The sequence below is a fragment of the Gopherus evgoodei genome, chromosome 3 (genome assembly GCF_007399415.2).
Source record: "Gopherus evgoodei ecotype Sinaloan lineage chromosome 3, rGopEvg1_v1.p, whole genome shotgun sequence".
NCBI lineage: Eukaryota > Metazoa > Chordata > Testudines > Testudinidae > Gopherus > Gopherus evgoodei.
The window spans coordinates 41088999-41107199 of NC_044324.1; the positions used below are offsets into that span (position 1 = coordinate 41088999).

The 18201-nt window shown below is 45.1% G+C and overlaps 1 protein-coding gene across 7 annotated transcripts in view; it reads left to right on the plus strand.

The window, feature by feature from the left end:
• The window catches only part of KIDINS220 (kinase D interacting substrate 220), a 158134-nt gene that overhangs the window by 75997 nt on the left and 63936 nt on the right, over window positions 1-18201 (plus strand). Inside the window, exon 23 of one of the 7 annotated variants that reach the window (XM_030555473.1) lies at window positions 2083-2412. The exons of the other annotated variants lie outside the window; for them this stretch is intronic. Within the exon in view, the coding sequence (XP_030411333.1) occupies window positions 2083-2113 (31 nt within the window). The 3' untranslated portion in view covers window positions 2114-2412. Of the gene's footprint in view, window positions 1-2082; window positions 2413-18201 lie in introns of those variants that run through there. 7 annotated transcript variants of the gene reach the window in all.

Here is an 18201-nt window from a genome sequence, read left to right on the forward strand (position 1 = left end):
AATCTCCAAAGATCCAGTCCTCACTGAGCATTTTCAAGCCTCTCTCAGTTCCTAGGGTTGACCAGACTGCACATGCGCCATTCCCGTAAAGCAACCTCTCAACTCTTATATGCGACCTGACCTCGTGTGTCATTGTCGAGCAATTACAGCTCAGCTTTAAAAGCATGGGCATGCTCCATACAACCCAGGGCCCAGACTTACCTGGTAATTACTACTTCTGGCCAGAGTGGGGCCCATGTATTCGAACTGAGGGCAGAGAGCCTGTTGTTCCTGTGCTCTCAATAAATCCATTGCTGGTACCCAGGCAGCATGGAGGAGGAAGCCATCTGATTCAAAAGCAGAGAGGACAACCGCCAGACAAGGAGGGAGGGAAAGGAGTAGATTGGAATAAGAAGTTTTCTGAAACTGGGACTGGAGTGGGGGAAGGGAAGAGAAACCTGGACTGTCTGGGTAAGGAAAACTGATAGCCAGAAGGTTTTCGGGGAACACATTGAAACTGATGAGGGGAAAGAGGAACTGGGAGCGGGGAAACACTGACATCATATGAGGAGCTAGGGGAAGGGGGAAGATTTGAGAGTAGAAACTGGTGCGGGTGGAAAATGAGTGGTGGGGAGGGGAAACAGATCTGACGAGGGACTAGGGGGATGGACTAGAACTGGAATTGGCCAGCAAAGAGACTGGGATAAGAAGCAAAGGATGGGAAACACTGAGATGGTATGAGGAGCCCAGAAAAGGAGACTAGCAGCTAATGAGTGGGGAAGGAGGGGAGAAAGCGCTTGGATGAGGAGCTGGGAGCAGGGAAGATGGGACTGACTGGAGAAGGAGACTGGGCATTATGGAGATAAACTGGGAATTGTGGGAGACTGGGATTTGGACAGTAAACCAGGAGGGGGAGACTAAGACTGGAAGGGTAAGAAGACTGGAACTAGGATGAGAAGCCACAGGGCTGGAGATAGGGACTGAGTACACAAGGAAAATGGGACTGGGACAAGGTGAAAAAGAGGACCGAGTCAGAAACAGGTTGGCGAGGATGAGAAAAGGGATCCGTCTTGGGAGGGATGGGCAGAAGAGTCTGTACTCACTAATGCACACTCCAGTCCAGAACCTGGAATGGAACCCCTGGATCCTTAGTCTCCCAATTCCTCTGCTGCCAGAAAATAGCTGTGAAATCAGTTGACTGTGTGTGTCTCATCTCCCTCCAGTGATGGGCAGCAGAGAATGACAAAATTCTACTTCTGTCAGTTACTCTGTTAGCTCAAGTGGCAGAGGTGTGTGTAATGGATCTAAAGGTTCCAACACCACTGATGATCCCTGTGGGTGTCAATATAATGCAACATGATGGAAGTTTTGTTTTTGTTTTTTCCAGTTTTTTTTTTAAATCTAGAAAATAACACACAAACTACATTAAAAGTACATGATCAAGGTTGCAAAGTCAAGGATTCAATATTTAGAAAATACCATAATTAGAATTGCCTGTGCAACTTTAATTTGGCCCACTAGAGCATTTGCATTATGATTAAGGCTAAGATTTTGTCATGGTTATTTTTAGTAAAAGTCATGGACAGGTCACAGGCAATAAACAAACAAAAATTCACGGAAGCCATGATCTGTCTGATTTTTGCTGCTGTGGCTCCATGATTTCCCCTGCCACCATGGTGGCTGGGAACTGTGGTGTTCCCCCTCTGCCCAGGGCAGCTGGAAGCTGCAGGGAAGGGATGGCCTGTTGCGGCTGGGAGCTGCAGGGTGACCACTTGCCTGAGTCCCCATTCCTCCCCATATGAGGCTGTTTCCCATCCCTGGAACCCAGAGAAGGGACCCCCTCAAGAATCTGTCACCTGTTGCTGAAACCTTGCAGGGGGCCCTCTATTGCCTGTCACTGCTGTTGCTTGTTGCTGGAACCCTGCCAGAGCCCTGCTGGCTGCCAGCTCGAGTCCCGCAGTCCCTGGGGCTGAAGCAGAGAATGTCACGGGGGCCTCTGGAAGTCACTGATCCTGTGACTTCCATGACCTCTGTGACATAATTGTAGCCTTAGTTATGATACAATCTTTAATTAAATGATCACATAGTGTTTTTTTTCTACAGGAACTTCTGTCTTGTTCAATGTACAGGATGAACCTGCTTTGTGGATAAATAAGGGAGGCTGTAATCTGTAGGAAGCCTGCCTCATTGGCTGCAGAAATTGGAAGATGTGTAATAAATGAGCATTTGAATGCTGCCCTGGGGAATGGGATTCAATCCCTACCACAGAGTTCCTATAGGACACTAAGCAATTTACTTAAACCCCATTTTTCACAGGTGGTCACTAATTGTGGTTGCCCATTTTCTAGGTGTCCAAGTTGATACCCTAGGGCGGGGTGGGCAAACTCTTTGGCCCGAGGGCCACATCAGGGTTGCAATACTATACGGAGGGCCAGGTAGGGAAGGCTGTGCCTCCCCAAACAGCTTGACCCCCGCCCCCAATCTGCCCCCTCCCACTTCACACCCCTGACTGCCCCCCTCAGAACTCCCGAACCATCTAATTCTGCACCTTGTCCCCTCACCGCCCCCTCCCGGGACCCCTGCCCCTCACCACCCCTTTTGGGGAAAAGAAAAGGGGTTAGCTGAATGGGCTAGAGCTGTTATTGTTGATGTTGAAGTCCAAACCTGTTTAATCCTAGGTGGTGGTTGTGATTCAGCTGAAGCCAGTAGAGCTGGCAATGTCATTTGGGTCCTTCTTTCTCACCTGGTCTGGTCAGGACCCCTCTCAGGATCAGAATGGTGAAGGCTTGGGGTACCAGATGACAGTGGGAGTGGCAGTCTTTAAAGCCTTTCCTAGACACTCTGTCCCTTTCACAGCCAGGATGAAATGAGCTCCTCTTTCCACCCGAAGACTATCAAAATGGGTCTCGTGATGCATTTTAGCATGTTATGAAAGTTCTGGAGTGCACCCCCCCCCCACGCACACCTAGGGTAACTGCCCATTCCAGTAGGACACAATTCATCTCTGTCCTGCTTAAGGACATTTGCAGAGTTGCCACCTGATCATCTGTGCAGTTTTTCCTGGCACTGTGCTATTCTTCATTCATCCAGGGTAAATGAAGCCTTTGATGTGGTGGTTCTCAGACCTGAACTAGATCAGTCTCCTCAGCACGCACTTCTGTTGCTGGGGCACTGCTTAGGAGTCATCTAAAGGGAGCACCTATAGGGGTGACTACTTGAAGGAGGAGAAATTATTTACTTATACAGTAACTGGAGTTCTTTAAGATATTTTGTCTCTGTGTGTGCTCCAGTACTCATCCTCATTTCTCTCTGCTTCAGAGTCCTTGCCTTGCCAGATTTCGTAGCTGAGAAGGAACTGAAGCAATGGCAAGTCCTCCCCTCCCTAGATTGGAGCACAAGGTTATACAGGGTGCAGGAATGCACTCTCAGACACTGCTGCTAAAAATCTCTGATTTGAAAGTGCGCAGTAAAGCATTCCACCTGATGTGGAGCACCCATAGGGGCAAAACATCTCCAAGAACTCAAGTTGCTGTACAGGAAAGTAGCCTCTCCTTTAACAGTTGTCCAGGGCTGCTGGGGGGGGGGGGGAAGAAGTGAGGCAATTTGCCCCAGGCCCCGTAGGGGCCCCCACAAGAGTTTTTCAGGGGCCCTGGAGCAGGGTCCTTCACTTGCTCCGGGGGCCCCAGAAAACTCTTGCGGGGCTCGGGCCCCCGGAGCTTCTTGCACTCCGGGTCTTCAGCAGTGGGGGGTCCTTCTGCTCCGGGACCCGTCACCGAAGGACCAGGTCTTTGGCGGCAATTTGACGGCGGCAGGCCCCCGCCGCAGGTCTTTGGGGCACTTCGGCTGCAGGTCCTGGAGCAGAAGGACCCCCGCCGCCGAAGACCCCAGGCCCCCTGAATCCTCTGGGCAGCCCTGCAGTTGTCTCAAGTCAAGATTTTAATCTGTATCTAAGTTTTAGATCAATTTCTGTTTGGGAGATTGGTAAGGTTGTCACAAATAGTTCTAATTTACAGAATATCATTGCCTGGACTGAGTCTCAGGTTACAAGCAAACAATATGCCTTCTAATTTAGTTAAATGTATATATCTAGAAACAAAAAATGTAGGCCATGCTTAAAGGATGGGGACTCTGTTGTGGAAAGAAGTGACTCTGGAAAAAAGATTTTGGGGTCATGGTGGATAATCAGCTGAACATAAGCTCCCAGTGTGATGCTGTGGCCAAAAAAAGCTAATGTAATGCTGGATGCATAAATAGGGGACTCTCAAGTAGTAGTAAAGAGGTTATGTTACCTCTTTGTTTGGCACTGTGGTGACCGCTGCTGGAATACTATGTGCAGTTCTATTAACTACAGTTCAAGAAGGATGTTGATAGATTGGAGAAGGTTCACAGAAGAGCCATGAGAATAATTAAAGGATTAGAAAAAATGCTGCACAGTGATAGGCTCAGAGCTCAGTCTATTTAGTTTAACACAGAGATGGTTAAAGATGTCCTGGTCGGAGTCTCTAAGAATCTACATGGTGAACAAATATTTAATAATGAGTTCTTCTAATCTAGCAGAGAAAGGTAGAACACAATCCAGTGGCTGGAAGTTGAAGATGGACAAAGTCAAACTGCAAATAGTGTAAATTTTTGACAGTGAGGGTAATTAACCATTGGAACAGCTTACTAAGGGTTCTTGTGGATTCTCCATTGCTGGCAATTTTTAAATCAAGATTAGATGTTTTTCTAAAAGATATGCAGTAGGAATTATTTTGGCAAAGTTCTATGGCTAGTGTTATGCAGGAGGTGAGACTGGTCACAGTGGGCTTGGAATCTATGAATGTATGAATTTCAGGTTTGGTTCATCTATATTATAGAATCTGTTCCTCAGCTGAGTGCACTCAGCACTCTTTTCTCTATTATTTTACTTTTGTAAAGATGTCTTTGTTTTGATACCTAAAAAAAAAAAAAAAAAAAAAAAGCAAGAATATTTTATTTCCTCATGTTTCAGCTTGGCAGAATTATTATTATTTTTTTAAATAATTTTGATAGTTAATATTGTTTAAACATTTTTAATTTTTATCAATTTAAATTTTCACAGTTGTGCAAAATTATGGGTTTTAAACACTGCTTTTGATTTTTATCTTTTAAAATGTTCGTTTATGGAAAATTTTTGGGAGTCAAAAGGTAGGGCTGGTCAGGCCACAATTTAATGACCGTAGACACTGAGATTCAAGAAGTTAATTTTATAACAGGGGTCTGCAACTTTTCAGAAGTGGTGTGCCAAGTCTTCATTTATTCACTCTAATTTAAGGTTTTGCATGCCAGTAATACATTTTAACATTGTTATAAGGTCTCTTTCTATAAGTCTATATTATATAACTAAACTATTGTATGTAAAGTAAACAAGGTTTTCAAAATGTTTAAGAAGCGTCATTTAAAATTAAATTAAAATACTGATCTTACGCTGCTAGCCTGCTCAGCTTGCTGCCAGCCTGGGGTTCTGTTCACCTAGGCTGGCAGCGGGCTGAGCAGGGCCTGCGGCCGGTACCCCAGACCTCAGTGGGGAGGCTTCAGGGGTCAGGGCAGAGGGCTGGGGAAGGGGGTTCAGGCAGAAGGCTGGGGTGGAGAGGGGTTCAAGGATGAGGGCTGGGGGGGTTCAAGGGTCAGGGCAAAGGGCTCGGTGTGTGGGGGTGCACTTCAGAAGGCTGAGTGTGGGGGGGTCAGGGCAGAGGGGTGGGGCTGTGGGGGTGCAGGGCAGAGAGCTGGGTGTGTAAGGTGGGGGTTCAGGGAAGAGGGATGGGGCTGTGAGGATGCAGGGCAGAAGGCTAGGTGTGTGTTGGGGTGGGGGGCTACAGGGCAGAATGCTGGGGACATGGGGGCTGCAGGGCAGAAGGCTGGGGGTGTAGGAGAGTTCAAGGGTCAGGGCAGAGGGCTGCAGGGCAAAAAGCTGAGTGTGTGGGGGATCAGGGCAGAGGGCTGGAGTGCTCAGCTCATAGGGGTGCTCCCAGCCCCCTGCCCTGAGCCGCTCAGGGCAGGGGGCTGGAAGGGGTATGCCCTGTTCCACCCCTTTCCCCAGGACTCCGTCCCTACCTCTCTCTGTCTCCTCCAGGGAACTGCTGGCACGCTGTTGCTCTTCCCTCCTCTTCCTTGCTAGGACCATCAGCTGATTGGCGCAGGGAAGGAGAGTGGGCGGGGCAGGAAAGCACCACTCTGGGGGAAGAAGTGGGGGAGAGGGAAGCTTGGTTGCTGCAGAACCAAGCTTCTGCCTCCTGCCCCCGCAGGGGAGAAAAGTGGGCGGGGGAGGCTGAGTGGGGCTGGGGGCCAGGACTGCGGCAGGCGGCTGCATGCCACTCAAAATAGGCTTGCGTGCCATGTTTGGCACTCGTGCCGCAAGTTGCCGACCCCTGTTTTATAACCATTTAAAAAATAAATTGTCAGCATCACATCACTGTATGCAAAGTAAATATTCTTAAATCAAACCCTAATATATTATCAAGAAATTCTTTTCTCACTTCGTATATATGTAAATTTTGATTATTATCAAAGAAAAAGTAGCTTTAATTTAAGTTGCTTAATTATTATTCTAAATGTGTTTAGGTACAGGGATTCCAGATATATTCCCAACATAGAATGTTTGTAATTTCAGTCATTTTTCATGTATGACTAACATTAAGATTTTGTCTGTTTTTAGTAAAAGTCATGGACAGGTCGCGGGCAATAAACAAACATTCACGTAAGCTTACAGCCTGTCTGTGACAAAATAACTCTGTGTGTGTGTGTGTGTGTGTGTGTGTGAGAGAGAGAGAGGGGGGCGGGGGAGGGAGACTGACTGACTGAAGTCATGGAGGTTCATTAAAGTCACAGAATCAGTGACCCCTGTGATTAAGGCCTGGTCTACACTGGGCGGGGGTGTCGGGGTATCGATGTAAGACACAACTTCAGCTACGGTATTCCCGTAGCTGAAAATGCGTATAAGTATCTTATTCCTACTTACCTTCCGTCCTCACTGCGTGGGATCGACGTCTGCAGCTCCCTGTGTCAACTCCGCTACCACCACTCGCTCCGGTGGAGTTCCAGAGTCGACGGGAGCGCATTTAGGGATCGATACATCGTGTCTAGATGAGATGTGATATATTGATCCCCGAAAAATTGATCGCTACCCGCCAATACGGCAGGTAGTCTGGATGTACCCTAAATCATATACTTATCTTTTACCTTTGGAAAAGTACAGTCTATTAGGGAATGTATGAGCCACCATAAAAGGACAGGTGTGCACTGCTCTCCTATTAGTTCGTGGCATTATATTTATACCTGCTAGTCACATGCATGAGGCACAGAGTCAAGAGTTTGGCTAGATCTGCTCTGACTATAGTGCTTCATTTCAAGAATTACAGGTAAACAGTTTATTGTACATGATTCTGTTATAATTGTGGTAAAACCTGTATTAGACCTGAAAAACTGTTGTAATTTCTTTTTTAGGGATAGGCTGTATCTAGTATATGAGGATCAATAGTTTAACTGTAAAAATGAACTAAGAGCACTATTTAACTGCATCGAACTGAACCACTCTTCCTCTAATGCCAACTTTGCATTATGCACTGTACATTGGTATACCAGCAGATGGCACTAATACATTAATTATCTTAGGAAAGTACTTTATATGGCGCTAATACACGATGAAATTGCTCTGTTATGCATGGTTTAGGATGCACTCCTTTCTGCAAAATATAATCTCTTTGATTTATTTTCCTCAGAACGTATTTTGATTTTAAGTTTTATTACAAAAGATAAATCTCACTTTCACAACTTATGTAGTTAGCTGCAAACAAAAAGCTATGTTAAGAGTATAAAGATTGCAAAGACATGCACACAGAGTCAGAATAAAGGTTGCCTGTATAACCTGTAGTTCATCTCACCCCTGCATGTGCATCATAATGCAGCTGTTAATTACATGATCACATGCAATTTTCCCCCCAAAAGATGCCTGTCTCATTCCTGTTACCAAATAGCTTATGCTCAGAGGATAAATCAGAGTTGTGTAGCGAAGGAGGTAGTTGTCTGTGAGATGCCTGTCTGAATTGTTGCAGAAGTTGGAAGGTGTGCAGTGAATAAAGCAGAGGATTGCAGGAAGAGAAAAGGATGGTCCCATGCCTAAAACAGTTGAATACTGCCCAGCTTGAAGAATTAATTTTATCCTGGTCCCTGCCACAGGGTTCCTGTGTGATGCTGGCCAAGTCACTTTTAACTAAACTTTTCACAGATGGCTAGTGTGTGTTCATCATTTTCTGGGTGCCCAATTTTGATACCATAGGATCTGATTTGCAGAAGTGCTGAGCATTCACAGCTACAGCTGAAGTCAATAGAACTGTGCTTTGTGCATTTTAAGTGTCTTATGAAACCTAAGAACTCTGAAAATTCAGGTCCTAGGTTTCTTAAACTAGGCACTCAAAAGTAGTGGAGACGTCTGATCTGAATCTATCTGTGCCTCAAGTTTCCCATCTGTAAAATAGGGATAATACCACCTAATCTCATAGGGTGAAGTGAAAATAAATTTTAGTGTTTTTGAAGCAGTCAGATACTGAAGTGTTGAGTTACATAAAGTCCATGAGGAAGTTGTTAATAATTCTGTGATCGGAGCAGGGACTGAATAGAGTATAGTGACAAGGCATTGGACCAAACTGACCAACGAGCATAAAATAAAATATTGAATAGCTGCTCATTAATTGGACACTATAAATCATGTGCACAGGAATGATCCTGTGGAAAAAATGGTGTGTGATCATGTAATTAAATACTGTATCATAATGCCTAGGCGTAAGGGATCTGAATTAAGATTACGTGGTCAAACTTAATGTCAGCATTTCCTAACTTTTGGGTGCTTGACTTTGTAAACGTAAAGTTCTTTTAATGTAGTATTTTGTGTGTGATTTCTAGGTTTTTAAAAAAGCTAACCAAAAAAACTGAAATTCTATCATGCATCACATTGACATCCACATAGGTCATCCACTGTGTCGGAGCCAAATGTCTGCCACTTGAGCTAAGTGAGTAACTGAGGGCAGACATATCAGTCATCATTTTGTGGAACAACACTTGAGAAGAACGAGGTGCACACTTTGCCAGATGGTTCACAAATATTTGCTGACAGTGGAAGAATGTTGAGACTAGGGAATATTGGCTTCAATTCCAGGTTCTTGAGGGGAGTTTTCTGTAGTGGTCACAGACTCTTCTACTCCTGTTCTCCACCTCCCCCAAGCAGGACTCCTTCAAGCCTGTTCCCTTCAGCCTGTCTCTCCCATCCCTGCTCCAACTTCTCATTGCACTCTTGTCTTTTTGCCTTCTAAGTCCTAGTCTCTACCCCCCAGTTTTCTTGCCCAGCATGTCCCTATCTCCTGCCCCATCTCCTCATTCAATATGACTCTCCTCTGATCAGGAGTTCCTTGTCTGAGTATCCCCCCTCCATAATTCCCCAGCTTCCAGTCCTGGTCTTCTTACCTCAGCTCTTCATCCAGTGTCAGCCATGTCTTCCTGCACCATTCCCCACTGGCTCTGACTATTTTTTCAGCCGGTCCCACTACCCCCATTCCTCCGCACACCACATCCAGGTGCAGTATCTGCCTTTTCTTCCCTGCCCGCATACGAGAAGGCCGAGCTCTCAGCTTCAAAAAGCACCTCATGGAGGTTGCCATGGGGCCGCATTTCGATTCTGGCTGGGGAACCTCCCCATCCCCGTACATCAGTCTGAACAATCTAAGAGTGCTCCCCCTACCGTGGAGCCTCCATCTGGCTCCATTGGTACCAGTGCTATGGACCTCGTGCCAGTGACTAGCCGTGAGCCACGGAAGTATGCACATAGGCCAGGCAGTAAGTCTTCCTCCAAATCCAAGAAGGATTCTGCATCATCTGTGAGTTCTGGCCACAGAGGAGTGGTACATTCCAAGGCTCACAAGACGAAAGGCCACACTGCTTGCTGGATCCACTGGTCCCAGTTCTGGAACTGCGCACCTATCCTGCTCTGGCTCCTCCAGCATTCCGTGACTCATTGGTCTCAAGACAGATCTCTGCACCAGTTCGGGTTCTGTCCATTGACTCCGGGGAGACTTGGACGTGCTCCTGCACCTCATGAACTGTTCGCCCTGGAAAGAGTGAAGTCTCTGTGTCTTCCAGTGCACTCACCTGCTTGGAGAGCCTCGTCTCCCACTTTGGATCTACCCCTACTGCCTATATTCCTTTTAACACATCCCATTCCAACGGTTCCATTGGCACTGCTATTTGTGCAGGACTCTGGTTCCTCTGAGTCTGAGGATTCGGATAGTTGACATGGTCCACCGCTTCTGTTCCAGAGACATGACTACCACAGGGTTCCGGCGGCACTGTGGCAATTGCCTCCTTTATTGCAGCCAAGGAGCGACTGGTATCCAGCTCTTTGGGCACTGACGCAATAGCAGCAGGATCAACCAGGTTGGCCATATTATAGGTCGTGGATTCAATATCTGCTTTTGGAACCATCTCATTCAGCATGGGAGGGCTCCCCTGTTTCTCCACTCTGCCCTTCGTCGAGTAGACACTTGAAACTGGGGTTAGACAATGCACCGATCAGCCCGGTTCCAGTGGTTCTGGAGAGATTCCCTTTGTCGTCCCCAGACGTAGTGTGTCATCAACACCTCTGTAGTGAGGCGGTGTGGTGCCCCACCCACCCTACCGAGGGAAGAACCTCACCAGACACCAAAGTGGGCAGAGCCAGTGGATCCTGTGCCCGCCCCCCAGAGGTCGAGGTGCAGAACAGGAAGTATAAAAGCCCAAACGCAGAGCTCAGTTAAGCGGCAGCCACCAGAGAGGCCAGATGCCTATGGCCTGGCTCCGACTTGGGAGACACCAGCAATCCGCTGCCGACCTGAGGACTGGCCGGACCGGCCAGTGCCTAGTGCCAACTGGTGCCTGGAGGAGCCGCCAAGCTTATCCATTACCAGCTACCCAGAGGAGCTGCCAAGCCTACACCTCACTAGCTACCCGGAGGAACCCATGGTGCTGGAACCCTCTGAGGACACCACCCAGACCCAGGTACCGTATGAGGGTGAGTCTGGAAGTAGCCTGGGGGCAGCTGACCCTAGTCTGGCTGCAGCACTGCCAGAGCCAATGTCAATGTGTTGCGGCCAGGATTCCCACTGACGCAGCAGCGGGTCTTCTGCTGCTGCTAGGGCCCCGAGCTGGGATGCATTGGAGTGAGTGGGCCTGCTTCCCCCCTGCCACCCAACTCACGAGAGGCTATCTCCCCCTTCTCCGGGTCACTCTGAGCCAGGGCCTAGGCTTATCTTGTATTGCTTGCCAGGCCCTGCCAGAAGGTCTGGGCCATAGACTGGGTATTCCCCAACCCAGCAAAGAGGGCGTAGCGAGGCGATGTGGTGCCCCACCACTGCTCCGGGGGTCGAATCCCCTACAGCCCTCCTCCCCACCTGAAGACTATCATCTGTTTAAAGAGCTACTACAGAGAGTGACAGGGTGGATCACAGAAAACCCCTTGGGAACTGCCAGCTGATGTGCTGAGACTACTTCTAACCCATTTTCCCTGCCAGCTTGGGACTCCAGAATCTTGCCAGTTTGAGCCAGACATGTTAACCTGTTACAAACCCAGACTCAGGTCTGAACTACGTTCCCCATGAGCTGCAGGCTTAACTGAAAACAGCTTAAGAAGTATTCCTGTCTCTAACACTCAGATGCCTGCTCCCTATGGGGTCCAAACCCCAAATAAATCTGTTTTACCCTATATAAAGCTTATATGGGGTAAACTCATAAATTGTTTGCCCTCTATAACACTGTTAGAGAGAGGTGCACAGCCGTTTGCTCTCCCGGGTATTAATACATGCTCTGGGTTAATTAATAAGTAAAAAGTGATTTTATTAACTGCAAAAAGTAGGATTTAAGTGGTTCCAAGTAATAACAGACAGAACAATGTAAATTACCAAACAAAATAAAATAAAATAAAATAAAACATGCAAGTGTAAACCTAATACAATAAGAAAGTGATTACGAATTAAATCTCACCCTCAGAGATGTTCCAATCTGCTTTTACAGACTAGCCTCCTTCTAGTGTGGGTCCAGGAATTTCGTGCACCCCTGTGGTTACCAGGGCTGGCTCTAATTTTTTTGCCGCCCTAAGCAAAAAAAAGAGCGCCATCCCGCCATAACCCCCTCCCCCATGAGCGCCGTGTTGCTGAACCCCTCCCCCGAGCGCTGCGGCACCTGAAGCCCCCGCTCCCCCCGAGCGCCGCTCGACCGAATCACGCCCCCCCCCCGAGTGTTACTTGGCGAAAACAAAAACAAAAAATCCTTCCAGCGCTGCCCCGCCAAACCAAAAATAAAAAAACACTGAGCGCCGCCGCACTCCAAGGTGCCTCCCCAAGCACGTCATTGGTCAGTTGGTTCCTGGAGCTGGCCCTGGGGGTTACTGTCCTTTGTTCCAGTTTCTTTCAGGTAGCCTCTCCACCTCCAAGGGATATCTCTTGAGCCAGCTGAAGACAAAATAGAGGGGTCTCCCAGGGGCTTAAATAGACTTTCTCTTGTGGGTGGAGACCCCTCCCCTCTCCTATGCAAAATCCAGCTCCAGGATGGAGTTTTGGAGTCACATGGGCAAGTCACATGTCCATGCATGACTCTTTTTTACGGGCAGCAGCCATTGCCCACATGCTATCTTAAATGTCTCCAGGAAGACTTCTTATGTGGATTAGTCTTCCAAGATCCATTGTCAGTTAAATGTTTCTTGATTGGGCACTTAATTTGCACATTCCTTTCTCAAGAAGCTGACCAAATGTTTTTACTAAGGCTACTTAAACTCAAACAAGTACACAGCCAATATTCATAACTTTGAATACAAAAATGATACATGCATACAAATAGGATTAATATGTTCAGCAGATCATAACATTTACAGAGATATGTAACATGGCATATGTAGCATAAAAAATATCCCAGTTATGTCATATATACATTCATATGCATATTCCCATAAAGCATTATGGGATGCAGCATCACACAGAGGATAGACAGTGCTCTTGAGATCCCACTATAAGAGATGCAGGACAGTCAGCACCAGTTACTAGGTATTCTGCACTCATCGGTACCGGCAAAGTTGGCCGATGCTATTCTTCACTTGGTACATCTTCAGTGATGCTATTCTTCAGCTTGCACACACTGTGTGGCACACCCCAGCCACATGTGCCTCCACGATGAAGGGGGCTGAGAAAAGGTACTATGTCACCCTGAAAGGATCCAAGGTTTTATTTTCACACATTCTGCCTAACTCCCTGGTGATCCAGGCTGTGCTGGAGCAGACCAAGTAGCAACACACATGCTCCACCTGACAGGCAGGGAGGGCAAGAGACTGAACTTTATGGGTCGAAAGATCTTCTCCTCAGCTGGACTTCAGTTCTGGATCTCTAACTACTTGTCACTGATGGCCAAGTATGATTTTATCAACTATGGACAGATGGCAGAGTTGGCAGTTAAATTGCCTCAGCTAGATCATTCCCAATTCCAAGACGTTTTACAGGAAGGCAAGTTGACAGGGTCCATACATCAGACCGCAGTTGATTCAGCGGACACGTCCTCACGGCATCAGAATTGTCCTGAGGAGAGAATCCTGGTTGCACTCCTCATGTTTCCCTGGAGAGACAGAACGCAATTTAAGACCGTTTGATGACTCACACCTCTTCAGCCAGAAGACAGATGATTCCGTATACTCACTGAAAGACTCTAGAGCCACCCTTGGATATTGTTACACTGGTGCCAATGCGAAAATTTTATTGCTCTCAACAGACCTCCACACTTCTTCTGCTAATGAGCCTACAAGCCTCTTCAGAAATGCCCTAAGGTCTACAGAGCCCGTCCATCTGTTTGGCAGTGCAACCTCTGTACAACACACTCAGTCATCGAGAAAACGATATTTCTGAGTGCAACTAAAGAGCCATCAACCACTCCATGCATCAATGCGCCTACTAACCACTCCTTTTGAGGGTCTCTCTCACTCTTTGCCAGCATGGGGAGCAATAACAACAGACAAGTGGATCTTGGACATTGTTCAACATGACTAAACCATTGAGTTTATGATGATGCTTCTTCCACATTCCCCATTCCAGTCCCTTTTCAGGGATCTCTCTCATGACAATATTCTGACCCTAGAGGTGGACTTCGTCCTGCAGAGAGGAACAGTGGAGCCAGTCCCTGCAGCCTTTCAGGGCACAGGGTTCTATTGCAATTGTTTCCTGGTACCCAAGAAGAAGAAGAGGGTGGATGGAGACCGCTCACAGGATGATGCTCTGATCGTCAATTGATCAGACCAGCCAAATTATGCCTCCCCCCGCATATGCACACTTCTGCCACTTGCCCTCCACAGACTCTGATAGGGGAGAGTGACAGTCATTCAGCTTGCTCCATTCTGGCCTTGCTAATTCTGGTTTCCCCTTCTTTGTATGTCGAAACATCCTCCACTCCCATTCCAGATTTTTCTGGAACTGCTAACGCAACACAACATCAGACTCAGGCACCTTACTGCTTGGTTTGGGGATGGACATCTCGGTTAGTATGAGAATCCTTATTGCTAGTACAAGATGTCCTCTCCAGTAGTTGGAAGAACTTTACAGGATGCTCCTATCACGCTAATTGGGCATGTTTCACTTCCTGGGCACAACAACAAGGCCTTGTCCCCGAAGCTGTGGGCATCCCAATGCTCTTAAACTATTTCCTCTATCTGAAGACTCAATTCCATCAAGGTGTATGCAGTGGCCATTAGCACCTTCCACCCTACAGTGGAGGGGCATTTGAATTTTACCCATCCCGTTATTGCCTGATTCTGGAAAGGCCTTGTATGTAAATATCTACCCATTTGGCCTATTACATCTCAGTGGGAGCTCAACCTAGGTCTTATCTCATTGACAAACTCTCCTTTTGAACCTCTGGCCTCCTACCCCCTTTCTCTCCTCTCCATGAAGGTTGCTTTCCTCATTGCCATTATCTCAGCGAGAAGGGTTGGCGAACTTCTGGGGGCCATGATGGCAAACCCCCCCTTTCACCACATTCCATAAAAACAAGGTTTCACTGCGACTGTATCCCAAATTTCTACCAGAAGTAGTTTCCCAGTTCCACCTCAAGCAACCCAGACATTTACCTACCATCTTTCTTAAATCACATGCTTCTAATGACATTTTAAGCCCTGCAGGAACCACTGGATCATTTAGAATTTCACCGATTTTGTTCAGTAAATGAGATAATCTGGAGAGCTCCATCTCTATCTGCTCCCTATTCTCTATCATTGCAGGTCAGGGCACTGAGCAAGGTCTAGATGTGCTCCAACTGTGCAGGAACGCTCCTAGAAACCATAGATTTGGATCTTTCACTTAATGTCTCCTAGCTGCAGGACCTTTGCTCTGCATTTGCCAAGCTGAGACACGTCCAGAGATGCCTCTGGAAGGCTGGGTCATTTGTCTTCAGCTCTTGGGACTCTAGCAAATTAAACTGTCCAAAGACTCTCCTCGGGATAAGTCCATAATTCCCCATATCTTCTATCCGAGACCTGTTCCTGCATTGTGGTAAAAATATCTGAGCCTGACAGTTTGGTTATTGAGTTGCAAGCTCCAAATAAGAGAGGCTTTTCTTTTAAAATAATAGAGACTGGCCTACCTCTTATGCAGGCCATGTGCATTTGCAAGAATTTGAATAAAATCCTCCAAGTAGAAATATCAACCACAGCAAACCAGGCAGCCTGACTTTTCTGGATTTCTTACAAGATGGCCTAGACTTAAGCTTAAGACCATCTACCATTGCATCTCATTCATCAATGTTAAACAGTGTCATAAATGCATGTTTATCTAAATCCAAATACATTAATGATGCTATTGTATCAAGGTTCTGTATGGCATCACATCTGTCCAAAACAATTAGAACTATTTTTCCCACATGGGCTCTGCCCATACTGCTAAAAGCTGTCATGATCAATCCATTCAAATCAGTAGCATATCACTGTACTATCTTTCTGTAAATATCTGCTTTCTGGTCGCAGTAAAGGGACCAAGAAATCTCTGAAATCTTTGGCACTTAAGTATTGCAAAATAGTTGTTTTGTCCCTAAAGTCATAAGTAATGAACATTCCATATCTTATAGGAATTGTTTTTCCTTTATTTTGCCTGAATTCAAAACTGAAACAAAAAGCAGATTATCTTCTGGATGTCAGAAGACCAATTAAAATATACCTAAGCAGAACAGATCAGCTCAGAAAACTAGAAGTTATTTGTTTCATTCTATTCTGATTCCCTTCTGTGTGCAGATCCTAAGGTCACGATTTGGCCATAGACTACTAACTACTTCTTGTAGTGCTATTTTTACTGCTATTTGGGTAAGTCATTTTGAGGAGTAATTTGTGGGTAAGTCCTGTTGTGTCTCAGCTCTAACATACCTCCAACCTTGCAAGGAAGAGGGCCCACCCATATGTACAGAATAGTAGACATACTGTATTGCTTCAGAGTAAAGAAATGTATATGTAAGGAACATATTTTTCTTTTGTCAGGTCAGTTGGCATGATTCATCCTCATGTGAAAGTGCTGATATATTTCTTGATTTCTGAAGTTTAGTATGTTACCTTTCCAGCTCTTTGAGTTAGCATATTGCTTTCTGATTGCTTTAAGGATATGTATTATTTTTCAATCTTATTACCAAACCCAATTACTTTTTCTTTTTTAGAGTTGAAGTCTTTTCTCTGTTACCAAATACAGTTAATCTTACATGGCTGATCCTGCTGCCATTGCACCCTATATGCTGCCTTTCTTATCTCTTCTCTCTCTCTCTCTTATTTTTGGTTAAATTATTTAAGACTAATTTGCTTATAAATGCAGTGGCAGAAGCTATTGGTTTGGGGTGGGACGTAGATTTGTGTCAGAAAGTTGAGCAGCTTCACTGGTACTATGGTCGGTTTGTGTCATATATATGAAAGCCCAGCACATAGTGGATTAACCTGAATCAAGACAAGGAAATACTATACACATATTTAAAAACAAACAAACAAAAAAAACAAACCAAAAGCCCTCCAAGGTGAATTCTTCTATCTCATTGTTTCCCATCTAAATATGAAAATGTTGTATTTAAAGCATATTAATAGTATCAGAGTATAAAGGCTATGTGTTATTTTAGTAAGGAAATCTGATTTCTTGAAACAATCAGAAAATAGTATTCTTTAGCACTAGTGGTAAAATTTATTTTTTCCATAAAAAGCCTCATTTATTTTTATAGCAATTTGATGACACATCTGCTTGCTTTATTCAGCTGAAAAAGAAAATGTTGGTTCTTGGTGTTTTGTAAAATTGCTTTGTTAAATTATTTTCTAAATCGTTCAACTTTTAACAAATGACATTTGATACTAACACTGGAAAGCAATTTCAGCTAATTAAGTAGATCCTTCTATAAACCATTGGAACATTAAGATGACAAACTGTTCATTCAGGATTATTTTAATTGGTACAATTATTGTAATTTTGTTGCAATTATGTGTTGAGCTAAAAGCTTTTGTCTAAATCATTTGAGGAGTTTTTGTTAACAGACATAAGTAAGAAGAAAGGGAGTAAAATAAAAACTGAAGATAAGCATTATCTGTTTCCTTTTCGTTACAATATTTTAGACAAGTATCTATTAAATTATTCCTTTTAAAAACTGTATTTCACGTTTTCGGCAAACCTTTTAACAATGATAAAAATTAAAAAAGATCATTTTAAAATGTTACTTTTCTGTAAAATTATGATGTTCCTAATTCCTGTTTTGACACTGTTTAAACAATCCTTAATCAAAAAAAAATAAGTTAAACACATTTTTTGAGAGATTTGTGGGCAACATTGACTCTATTCTGATGTATTGATTTAAGAAGTGTAGTATTTTTAAAATGCATTAGTTGTTGGTGATTACAGAAATTAATAGATCTCACAGATGGGCTACTGTTTCTGAATATTTAACCTAAATTTTCTGTGTTCTATTTCATTCTATTACCTCAAGTCATACTGTTGGACCATCCTAAACAATGTTATTAATTGTGTTTACTATGTTAGTGCGTAAGGACCAACCAAAAATGGTTAGGGTAAGCGTCACACTTCTTTGGCTTTCTTTTTCAGAATAGTCTTTGCAAGAGGGTTGGCAAATTGGCCTATGTTTAAATAACACATTAGAGGTAGAAAGCTTATTTCTCATTCTGGATCCATATGGATGTCACAG